This window comes from Meriones unguiculatus, chromosome 14 (genome assembly GCF_030254825.1).
Source record: "Meriones unguiculatus strain TT.TT164.6M chromosome 14, Bangor_MerUng_6.1, whole genome shotgun sequence".
In the NCBI taxonomy this organism is placed as follows: Eukaryota; Metazoa; Chordata; class Mammalia; order Rodentia; family Muridae; genus Meriones; species Meriones unguiculatus.
The window spans coordinates 20552303-20564805 of record NC_083361.1 but is presented as its reverse complement, the minus strand read 5'-3'; the positions used below and the strand labels follow the sequence as shown (position 1 = coordinate 20564805).

At 43.6% G+C, this 12503-nt stretch overlaps 1 protein-coding gene across 1 annotated transcript; it reads right to left on the bottom strand.

Moving 5' to 3' along the window:
• Nucleotides 1-148: 148 nt before the first annotated feature.
• Nucleotides 149-5850, bottom strand: Thumpd1 (THUMP domain containing 1). Its single transcript, XM_021635695.2, has 4 exons — nucleotides 5557-5850; nucleotides 4264-4438; nucleotides 3127-3375; nucleotides 149-2166 (listed from the first exon to the last, which is right to left on the bottom strand). Exons 1-4 carry the CDS (start codon nucleotides 5785-5787, stop codon nucleotides 1760-1762), a joined length of 1062 nt encoding a protein of 353 aa, XP_021491370.1. The 5' UTR covers nucleotides 5788-5850; the 3' UTR covers nucleotides 149-1759.
• Nucleotides 5851-12503: the final 6653 nt, after the last annotated feature.

Below are 12503 nucleotides of genomic sequence, written 5' to 3'. Positions count from 1 at the left end.
TAAATTTTAATTATCTTTACTTTTCAGAAACTACAAACCCAGATTCTTGATACACAATCATACACATAAGCATTTTTATGGTAAACATACTAGAAACATCTAAAGACAATTAATATGGAGCAGAAAACAAAAGTACAGAATATCAAACTTTACAGAACAAATTCATTTTTATTTTTTAAAATATCAGGAACTTTGAAAACAACCTGAAAAGTTCAGCTGTACCAAGAACAAAATGCAAGTAAAGATATCTGAAAACTGTGTTCAGCTTTGGAGGAACGTGTCTCACAGTACAAGGCTTATTAGCTCCTTTGTAGAGGGGGGCAGGTGCACTGAGCCACAGCACGGGGATTTGGTTTCTACTTCTTTATTTTCCATCTTAACTGCTGCAGCTTTAAAATAACCACTCAGTTCCTACCCTGGAACCACCTGTAAACTAGCACACTGAAAATAAAGCCGGCAAATCAGAAAGCAAAGAACAATCAGTAAGTGTATTTAGATTCCAACAGCACACAGCATTGTACAACTGGCAAATAGTCGGTCACACACAGGTCTCACTAAACACAAATAAATAAAAAGGCAACCAAAGAAAAGTATAAAGCAATCTGAAATGCAGCAACTTCGACAAGCTCCAAAACTCCATGTCTGAGCAAACGGTAATTTATCCCCAGGCCCTTTGTCCTACACTATTAAAAGTCTCTCTATCTCGGAGCAAACCTGAAAAAGGCACCGAGATTCTCTCCTTCCTTAACCCCTAACTGACACAAAGGTGCATCCTTTCAAAATGGTTTCAATGTTAGACCTGAGTTAACATGTCAAAGCACCTGAGGATGCTCCAGCCCCTCTGCATTAGCAAGGTGCTCCTTACTCTCTGCTTCTCCCATATCCTCTTGGTCTAGCTTACCAAGAAAGCCTCTATGTGAGAAGAAATATATTCTCATGTCGCTAGCTTTTACTTAACCGCCTGTGCCAGGAACCTTAGCATTCAAACTAACTTGTTTTAAGATTTAAGTACAAAGCCATTTCCCAGCCTAATGTTACAGTCCCCACCTGGATAGTTCATTTTGCAGTGCTCATTGGTCACTTCCACCCTTTTGATCTCTGCCTGTTAGGAACTCTTGAAAGCATGGCAAAGTGACAGGAGAGCTTGGACAGTTCAGTGAGACTCTGGTACAGTAGATTTCTCTCATTGCTCTTGTACTAGTATATAGAAGGGACTCGGTAATTCCTTATTCCTTACCGTATCACAAATACCCATGGGTCTACACCTACAACAGTCCTCTCCTACCCCACACCTTCTCTACAAAAACTGCAACAATGGACCATCAGATTTGCTCTTAACATTAAAACAAACAACAAAAAAACACACCCAAACCATCAAAGCGATTCCCATACAGTCCACAGTTCTCCGTGTGAACAATGAAAGGGTAGGGCAGCAGAGTGGTAGTTCATTCCTTCCTCAGAATGAGAATGTCCTGCTGACTTCCCACTCAGCTACTGCTCTGTTCCACGTCAGCTGGCAGTGCTTAAGAGGAAACTAGACAAAGTAGTCAGGAGACAGAGGCCAAGGCTATCCTCCTACCACACTCCCCTAGGAAGCAGCACGTGGGAATGCACACAATGACATACAGGCCTGGAAGGGCTTTAACAAAACTGTCAACAGGGACTGTGACATCAGCACTGAGCAGCACACAAAAGTCAAAACATATTATCACAATTTTACATGGAACCCAGCTGAGACCCAGCTCCCCCACAGAATGACCTATGAAAGTTCATTTTCATTTGCCTTGGGTTCTTCTGACACTTGATTTTCAAGTTCAGGTTTAGCTTCTCCCTCATTCCCAGCCTGGGTTTCAGACCTTGACTCTGTCTGCCCCAGCTCCTCACTGCTCTCTGGTGCCACCTGCTGGTTATTTTTTCCTTCTGAGGGATCACTTTGATCCAACTTGCCATCAGGTTCCAACGTAGCTGCTTTGCCATTTCCCAGCTTCGGGTGAGGCTGTGAGTCTTTTGCACTCTTCACCACCTCTTGGAGGTTGTACTTTCGGAATAGCACGTAATCTTTCACCACACTCAGGCAACACACAGCTTTGATGATCTCTACCACCACTGTGTACTCTGGATTAGTGAGATCCACTTTGTTTTCTGAGTTGAGGCTGCCCACTATTCCTGAAACAAAAATAGGAAAATGGGCAGAAGGCTATCATTAAGTCTAATGTAGACAAATAGGCTTTCATCCTTACTACCTAGGATTTTTTTTATAAGAATTCATTGTCCTGTGGCCACCAACCAAATTCTATTAACACTTTTTTGTATTATTTATTTTCAAGACAGGGTCTGGTTGGCCTGAAACTCACTGTTGTAGACAAGGCTGGCCTAGATTTCATATAAATTTTGCCTGCCTCTGCCTCCCAACTACACGATCAAGGGCATGTGTGCTCGGCTCTACGAATGCTTTTAATAAATAAATATGAATGAAACCTTGAGACATTTCATAATAAAACAGTTGTCGGAGAGATGACTCAGCAGCTACACACATGCACTGCTCTTGCAGAACCCATCTGTTTCCAGCACTCATGCTGAAGGTTATACAGTCACCTGTTAACTACCTCAAAAACAATATGACAGCTCCTCTGGCCTCTGTGGGAACTACACTCATGTGCACAAACCCAATTAAGTGTGAATCAAAATACTTATGAAAGAAAATAATATCTGTATTTAACATGAACAGACTAATTTTAATTGTCATTGCCCCTAAACAAGACAGCTTAGCTATTTTCATAAAGTTCCATCAGACTTAGTATCACAAAGGCTATATAAAATATACAAGAGAATGTATGAAGGCTATATGCAAATACTATCTCAAAACAGCCAGTTTTATGTAAGACTTAGCTGATCACTCACAGGCTTGGCATTCCCACAGGATCCAATAACCAATCTCCCATAGGTATGGGCAGACAACTGTACATTCCCAAATATTCAATTCTGATTTGCAAAGAATCTACCTCACAAACCAGTATCACTTAGATCTTCTATATGTGTTTAAAAAAAATGTATGACTTAAACTTTAAGATCCTTAAGCCTAAGTGTTAACCTCAGCCGGCTATATAAAATTACTAAGAGACTTACCTGCCAACTCTTTGATAACTTCTTCTCTATTCATGTGGCTGTTATTTCGAGATTTGTAAACAATCTGAAATGTCCCCTTGTTTGGGGCCTTAAACCAGGGTTCCAAAAATGTTTCTGCATATTTTTTCATATCTTCTAAGAAAGCTTTGCAGGTGCCTGAGATGGGCAACATTCGTAGAATAACTCGTGTCTTCTTTTTTTTGGTTTTGTACATATCCTGGAGAATATGGTGCACTAATTTCTCCGGTTCTAAAAGAAAAAAAACGTCTTTGTTTTGTTTTTGTTTTTAAATAACTCGTATTTCTCTAGGACCTATCATATATCTAGTATTTTAACTTTTCATCTCTTTAATGCTTGTGCTAAAAATAAATGTTGACAGTCTCCAGAATCAATGCTTTGGAGATGTCCTAACTTAAACCGTAACATCTTACTGTTGTTTCCTTGTAACACAAATTAGACTAACAAGCATTACACAGCACATTTTTACAAAAACAAAATCTGGGTATCGCTTGAAGTCTTACTCAGTCCACCTGTTAACAAGCACAGAAGTCCAGCTCTCAGCGAGGAAGAAAACCCAGCATTACAACACAGTGATTCACTGGCTACTTCCCAACTACACACATCTGCCCGAGATGTCAGTGTGCATATTTTCAAATCAGTGATCACATTTGAAAGCCAAAGGAATTCTACTTCGGGTCTTTAGTTAACTGGATCAAGCCCTCCATTCCTGAATGGTAACTATGCCTGGGACTAAACAGCAGCTCTCTTTTGAGACAGACTATACACTTTCACTCTATCTTCAGTCACATACAATGGAAGGATGCAGCACAGCCAGGCTCCTACTCTTAAGCCAATGCTGTGCTCACCACCTCCCACCTCTCCACATTATTAGCCAAAAAAATTACACCACTTCCAATATGTGGAGTAAGAAGCAAATTCCACGAGTGTGGTATATGTCATCTAAAAATGTTTTCAAAAACAACCTGACACTGACATACTACTGATGGAACATGGTGAAGTTACCACAGAGTAACTAGCAGCCATACCCATGAAGCCATTGTCCCGGTACTATCTGCTAAGACAGAGATGCCCAGATACTACGACACTGATGATCATGGGCTGTTGGGATAGACATACCTATCCCGAGGGTCCTGATGAAGACTACATTATTTGCTCCACTCTCCATTGACTGGAATCTTCTCAGCCTCATCTCTGTAGAAGCTTTAATGTCACCAACTTCTTTCTTCAAGGCGGTCTCCACATCGTCGTCTTCCCCATCACTTCCGGAGAGATGCTGGTCCTTGTCTGTAAACTGTTAACATAAAAACCAATAGGCAAAAATTACACAACAGCTCATGTTGAAACACTGTGATTAACGACTTATGTTAAAACCCCCAGCGGCAGATGTTTCAATGTTGACAATAAACTTTTTTATTAGGAGGTTAAAATAATACTACTTTCAAAATGTAAATGAAGAAATGAATTCCCTGAGTGTGGTATGTGTCATCTGAACGTGCTTTCAGATGCATCTTGACAGTGGCAGGCAGGCAAGGTGCTTAACAGAGAGTATGTCAGAGTGGACCTTAAAGCCATCATTACATACTATTATTACTGACAGGATGCCCTCTTGGTAAGATTAGAATCAAATGTATAAGAGAACTAAAAACTCTTATTCCTGCTATAAGAAACGGGGCAGACAGAGGGAAGTAAAAAACTTGCTTGAGCCAAATAAAGCAGCCAATTCGACGCTGAGGCCAGCCTGAGGTAGGGAGCCTCAAAAACAAAAGGAACACAACCAAAGGGAACTTACACAAGGCACCAGCATAGACAGGTCATGTGCCTGTCGCCTAGTCCTTGGTCCTACCAAGAAGGTTTTTCAATCGTGTGATAAAAAGAACTGTGGACACTGAAGGAGCCTTTACAGATTCATATCCTCGCCCCTCCTCTCAAATAATGGGGCCCGATGTACAATCTTTCTGCACACTTCAGGATGTGCAGCTGTCTTCGGAGTCCAAGCCAATAATCTCACAGATGCTAAACTGCCACAAGCTGGGATTTGGGGCTGACAGGTTTTTCTTTTCTTAAACGTATTTTCAAGTGAACTTGGAAAATAGCATCCTTATAAAACTTCCTCTACTTCAGAGAGATCTTAGCTTGTAGCAACTTCGCACGGTCGCAAGAAGTACGCTTCCGAACGTTCTTCAGCGCACTACCAGGTCCACAGGAGGCACTGTCATTAGTGATGTCAAGAGGGCCTAAAGAGTTAGCCCGTAAGCACACACCCACCAGGCAGGCAACCGCAACAGCAGCCACACCGGGGGCGGGAAGGGAAGCCAGGCCATGCAAGCACATACAGGCGCAGCAAAGCATCAGCCGCCTCCGCTCCCCGGAAGAGGCCCGCAGACGGCTCGCTCTCCCCGAGGCCGGTACCTTTTCGGGCCCGTACATGTCGTCGCCATACTCGTTGAGCAAGCTGTAGGCCTCTTCCACGCACTTGCGCTCGTTCATGTTGCAGGTGATGAGGATGCCCTGCAGGCCGGGCTCCAGCTGCCGCGGCCCGCCTGCGTCACCGCGCCGGGCCCGCTTGGCCGGCAGGAACTGGGCCTTGCCTTTGCGCTTTCCGCCGACCGGCTGGGGGGATGGCTGGGCGGGGTCCGCCATGCTACCTCGGCTCCACGTTCCTCGGCTTCTTCGTCCGCGCAGACGCGGAGTGATTGCGTCACACGTGCGCGACCGTCAGCTCTAGCGGTCCCGCAGGCGGCCTTCGGGTGGCTCGGCCCCGCCCCGCCCCGCCCCTCGCACAGACTGACAGCCGCCTCAAGGCGGAGCTATCACGTAAACAGATTTCTGGATGCCAGCTAAGTGTAAAACCTACTTGCAAAGAACTGGTTTATTTACTCGTTCATACTTATTGATTTTTTTAAAAGTTAATGTTTTTAGGGCCCTAGTAAAACTGTCTCTGCCGACTTGCACGGAACTGCACAAACGCATTAACTCCACTGCACTTACTGAACGGAACTCCACTCAGAACTGCACGAAACTGACTGACGGAGTCTACTGACTCCCAGTTCTCTCATCTGACTCTGATTCTGTCCAGTCTTTCTCTGATTCGTCACTTTCTGCTCCTCAATTAAACATTACTTCCAAACATGTCTGCTTCTTTCTAAAAACTAATTGTAACCTTAAAGGTGTGTGCAAAGGGCCTATCTATATTCCAACCAGAATGGTTAGAGGTGTGTGGTGTGTCTGCATTCCAGCCAAATCACACAGACATAGGTCTTGGGATGTGATCCCTAGCTAGAGCAGCCGTGTTGCTGGTTAAAAATACATGGAACAAACTTCCAGAAAAGGCCTGTTGACTAATGGGTCTATTTCGTATCTCTGTCCCCCGTGTACAAATAAGCAGTGGGAGGCTCGTGGTTAGTATGTCCTAATACTGGTATGTTTAAAAGTCGTCTTTCTTTAATCTGAATTACACAAAGTAGCCTTCTGGGGTGCATTTAAGGATGCAGGTTGATCTTTTAAAGGGAATACCGTCGTTTATTAAAAAAAAAAAAAATCAGCTGTACAATTTTGACAGTATCCTGTCTGTCCTGAAATCCCGTAGAGCTGTTTCTGGAAATGAGAAAGTTAAAAAATGCTATAATTTCTTTGTGTTGGTTAACAGTGTTGTTGCAGGTATTATGGGTTTTAAATATTTGGCTTGAGTCTGGTAAAACTGAAGTTTATTTTGGGATACTAGAAGTCCTTTCTGTGCTAATGGTATCAATGAATGGGAGCTTTTTTTTTTTTTTTTTTTTTTTTTTTTTTTAGCAAGGTGGTGTGTTTGGTAAGCAAGAATAGCATTACCCACATATTGTACATTCTTCTAGTAAGACAAATCCACCCAATGAGAGTTGCAGACTGGGTAAGAGGGGCGTGACTGTATGTACATTGATGGAAAAGGGGAAACCATTGGCTAAGCAAAGATGGATGCTGAAAAACGCAATCCATTGGTCTACTATGGTGAGTGCTGTGTTTATATCTATGAGTGGTAGGCAGGAATATACGGAACAGGCATTACTGGGCCCTGGAACAGTCTCTAATTGCCCTTGGATGATTAATAAACTGCCAACCTCTACAATTTGGTCCAATAGGTAGAGTTGAGGTATTTCAGTGACTGATGTTAGGTTTTGTTTAATCTATGCTTCATAACGAATTTAGATCGGTAGTAGGTTTTGCCTTGTCTTATCTGGTATTAGGAAAGAGTTTAGAGTCAATTATTTTTGTTTCAATAGGGGGTAGCTGTGTGAATTCTTATATCAATAGAGAACTGGAACCATGACAGGTTAAGACCTGAACAATGATATACCAGATGCTTTGGGCCGGTTAGTCTTATAAAACTACAGTTGTCTTCAGAGTGGATAATGTCAGTGGATCACAGAAAATCAATCAAAATTTGGGTTCTGGAGAGATGGCTCAGCGATTAAGAGCACTGACTGCTCTACCAGAGATCCTGAGTTCAATTCCCAGCAAAATTATGGTGGCTCACCAACATCTCTAACTGGATCTGATACATAAAAATAAATAAATGAAAGAAAGGAAGAAAGGAAGAAAGGAAGGAAGGAAAAAAGAAGGAAGGAAAAAAGAAGGAAGGAAGGAAGGAAGGAAGGAAGGAAGGAAGGAAGGAAGAGAATTTTGTTCTTGTGAAATGTACACAATTTACCCATGTTCATTCAAATGCTGATTCTCTACCCCACTATCCGGTTTCAATCCAGACATTGCATTATGGTGTTTATTCAAAGCATCACCTGTCTCAAGTTTGTGTAAACATGCCACCATTTGTTGTCTGTATTGCCAATAAAACCACCAGCCACATGCTGAGCAATGGAGAGAATAGGGTGGGACATCCTGGTCCAGAGGGGAGGAGAAGGAAGCAAGTGGGAAGAGAGGAGGGTAGAGATCGGCAGGACGAACTGGACCTAAGATAGAGCTAAAAGGAATTTTAATGGGTAAAATCTGAATGGTAGGAAACTATGCAGGCTTGGAGGTTTAGGGTGGAGGAATCATTGCCCAGTACTGTGCTCTAGGTTAACTAAATATATCCTAGTTCTGTGTGGTCATTTGGGTATACAGCTGGTTTAGGAATAACCACTGTTTAAGTAAAAGATAAATCAATATTAAACTTTAACCTTCGACAACACTTTGTATTTAAAATAGTTGCCTTTTAGGAGAAGAAAATGTGCATATTATGGGCCCACAAAAAAACTTCAGCCCAAAAGATCTGTTAAGAGGCTGGAAAGAGAGCTCAGTTGGTGATCTCAGTGGGTAAAGTGCTTTCCATGTAAGCACAAGTCCAAATTCAATCCCCCAACACCCATTTAAGACAGGAGAAAGACAAGAGATTTTCAGAGAATCCCTGGAACACTTCCATGGAAAGCTAACAAGATAGTCCTGATGAGGTTTAAAAGGAGGGTTTCATGTTTGCTCTAGTTACCTCTTAAGTTTATAGCAAGTCTTTTAAAATTATCAAGTTTTTTTTCTCAAAAATAAAAACAAAGCCTTTTCAATTTTATACATTCCTTTGAAGGCTATGGAAATCATCTGGCTGTTAAGTTACTGGAGTTATGAATTCATAGATTGAGTGGTTTGATTTTTTATTTATTATTATTATTTTTTTTTGGTTTGTTTGTTCAATGCTTCCTTTTGAAAAGTTTTGGGAAGTTGGTTTGAAAAATGGCCCAGCTGGATTGGTGCCACTTGGCAGGCACAGCAACTCTTCAGCAGAAAGGTGATTTGAAGGAAAGTTGTATCTTGGAAATTCATCCTCTACAGTGAAGTATTATTTAAAACATTTTTTTAAATTCCCCCAGGGCAGTAGAAGATACCCAATGCCCTCCACACTAGCCTTGCTGCAGTAGGCACTACTACAATGAACAAATGTGTGACTGAGAGGTGGAAAAGATAGAAAAACGGGAACTGTGGGTGTGGTGTGGGGAGAGCTGGAACTGGAGGCATGGCGATGGTGACAGAGACAGTGGGCTGAGGCAGCATGCAGTCGTCACCCGGGAGGGTCAGCAAGCCTGAAGCTTATGCAGCTGCAGACTCGGCCCCTACACCTGCACCCAGCCATGGGCTTCCCCCTGGCTCTGGGCAACAAAAGGCCCAAGATGAGGAAAGGTTCACCTTTTGTACTGGACCCCCTCAAAGGACCACTGTGGTCAGCAATACCACCAGAGGCCATGCTGCTGTCTGTGGTCCATGCTGCAGCCCCAGGCAGTGATGAACCCTGAGATCAATGTGTATATATATAGTCTGCACCCTGCCTGATGCCTTGGGGAGATGGGGAGGAGGGATGCTGATGAGAGTGAAATGACTATCCACTTGAGGCCATGTTCAGGCCCGTGGTGTGTGCAGCCACTGAAGGCCATGAGTTGGTTGGTGGTCCTGATATGTGTTGTCGAAACCCAGGCAAATGCGTGTGATCTGGAAGAGCTGGCCCTGCTCCTCACCAGCCCACAGCACTGTGGCGCCAGAGGTGGCATGGCTGCCAAAGGGCTGTCTACTCCCTTCTCCAGCCAACTCACTGATCTCCTCCCCCTGCTGCTCCTGCTGATTGCTGATTGGTTGCTATTGTTGCAGTTGGTTGCTGTTTGTCAAGTGGTCCTGAGCTTAGTAGAAGAAATTGAATATCCTGATGGTGACGACCAAACTTGCCCCAAGGAACTTGATGCCCCTTATCAGCAGGGAGTAGTTAAATGATAACGATGCCCCCTTTCCCGTTTATCCCTTTTTCTCTCCTATCTAGTGTTAGGGGGTTGAAAGGGAAGAAGTGAAGGGGTGGAGAAGAATAGAGAGAAAGGAATCCAAAAAGTAGCAAATACTGGCTACAGGTTTGTATTTTCTCTTTCATATATGTGGAATATATGGCTCAAAGGAAGTGTGGTGGTCTGATGAAAATGGCCTTCATAGATTCACAGAGAGTGAATCCACACACTGGAAGTGTGGCCTTGATGGAGTAGGTGTGGCTTTGATGGAGGAAGTGTGTCACTTTGAGAAACCAGGTCTTCTGGTTCATTCTCTCTTCCTGCTGCCTGCAGATCAAGGTGTAGAACATCTCTGGCACAATGTCTGCCTGTGTGCCTCCGCGCTCACCACCATGATGATAATGGATTAAACCTCTGGGCAATAAAATGTTTTCCTTTATAAGAAAAAAAATCTCAAATTTCTCAAAGGGTACACAGAGTTTCTGCACACATTGTTAAACTGTGCAGTTAATTTTTAAAGTCCTTCTAAACACCTTGGCACAGAACTGAGTCATGCTGAGCTCTGTCCTTGGCTGATTGTTTCTTGAAGTCATTCATCTGATTCACCATTTAACTTTGGACAGCAGTCCACTAGCTCTGCTTTTACTTATTAAGAGGAAAGTGCTGGTAAAGGTCAGAAAGTGTGGAGCATGGCTTTAGGATACTAAACTCAAACCATTTTCTTAAGATTTATTTTCTTAACTGGTCTGTAGTTAAGAGCACTAATTGATCTTGGAGAGGACCTTGGGTTCAGTTCCCAGCACCCACATGGTGGCTCAAAATCATTCATAACTCTAACTCCAGGAGAGCTGACCCTGTCTTCTGACCCCTATACATGTCTTAACCTTGGCCCTGGATGACAAATATAAATTGTATACTCCACCAAGAGGCCCCAAGCCCAGATGCCTTCCTAGAAGAACTAAAACTATCCCTGAGGTAGGGGCAGAGACCAATTTAGCTGGACTGGCCAAACCTCGGCCACCCCTTATCATACAACTGAAGGCTAATGCCCTCCCTGCCAGGACTAAACAATATTCCATTCCTTGGGAGTTGCACCCCATTTTAACTGCCTCTGGGAGCAGGAAATCTTGATGCCCTGTCAATTGGCTTGGAACAACCCCCTGTTGCCAGTGGAAAAGCCACAGTCTAATGACTATCAGCCATGCAGGACTTGACAGAAGTCAACAAAAAGGTGGAAGATAAACACTCTATGGTGTCTAACCCATACACCTTGCTACTCGCCTCTCACCCAAACGGACTGTATATATAGTATTAGACCTTAAAGATGCTTTGTTCGGCCTTCCACTGGCCCCTGTCACTCAGCCTTTGCCTTCAAATGGTATGATCTAGAACGGGGCTTCAATGGACAACTGACTTGGGCCAGACTGCCACAAGGATTCAAGAATTCTCCCACCATTTTTGATGAGGCATTGCATGAGGATTTGGGTAAGTACAGACATACCTACCCTAGTATTAGTCTCTTACAGTATGCGGATGACCTATGAGTGGCCACTTCAGATCTAGACACCTGTCATCAAGCTACTGCAGGCTGTCCCTGACATGAACTCAGAGTCTGGCTCTTTGATCACCTCCCCTTGAGGGAGGCGCTGCAGCCTTACCATGCTACAGAGGAAGACAATGCAGCCAGTCCTGATGAGACCTGATAGGCTAGGATCAGATGGAAGGGGAGTGGACTTGGAGAGGGACATGGGAGAAGGTAAGGGAGGGAGGGTAGGTTTGGGAGAGAATGAGGGAGGGGGCTATAGCTGGTATACAAAGTGAATAAACTGTAATCAATATAAAAATTTTTAATGTTAAAATAAAAAAAAAAAAACCTGGCCAGACTGAGTTATTGAGTATTGGCTAAGAAAGCCCCAAATTCTGCCATGAAAAGGTAAGCTACCTTGAGTACATTTTCAAGGGGGGATGGTGAATGTTATCCCAGGTTTGGAATGAAACCATCTTAAACATTCTGATCTCTTCCACAAGAAGGCAGGTACTTGAGTTCTTGGGGTCAGCAGGATTCTGTAGACTCTGGGTACAAGGATTCACTGAAACTGCCACCTCACTTTATGAGGCCACTAGGGGGCATGAAAACATTTAGATTAGACACTTGAAATGGATAGCACCTTTCAAAATTTATTTATTTATTTATTACAGTTTATTCACTTTGTATCCTGGCTGTAGCTCCCTCCATCTCCTCCCCATCCCATCACCCTCCCTCTTCTTCCCCTATGCCCTTTCCCTAGTCCACTGACAGGGGAGGGCCTCCTCCTCTTCTATCTGATCCTAGCCTATCAGGTCTCATCAGGGCTAGCTGCATTGTCTTCCTCTGTGGCCTGGCAAGGCTGCAGCCCTCATTCAGTTTCATTCATGCAGTTTTCATTCATTCAGTTCATTCAGTTTCAAATGAACCCATTTGAAAACTGAAGAAGGGGTCTAGGTCCTCTCCATGCATGGTCCTTGGTTGGAGTATCGGTCTCCTCAGGATCCCCCGGGCCCAGGTTTTTTGGCTCTGTTGGTCCCCTTGTGGAGTTCCTGTCCCCTCCAGGTCTTCCTATCTCCTTCTTCTTCCATAAGGTTTCCTGAACT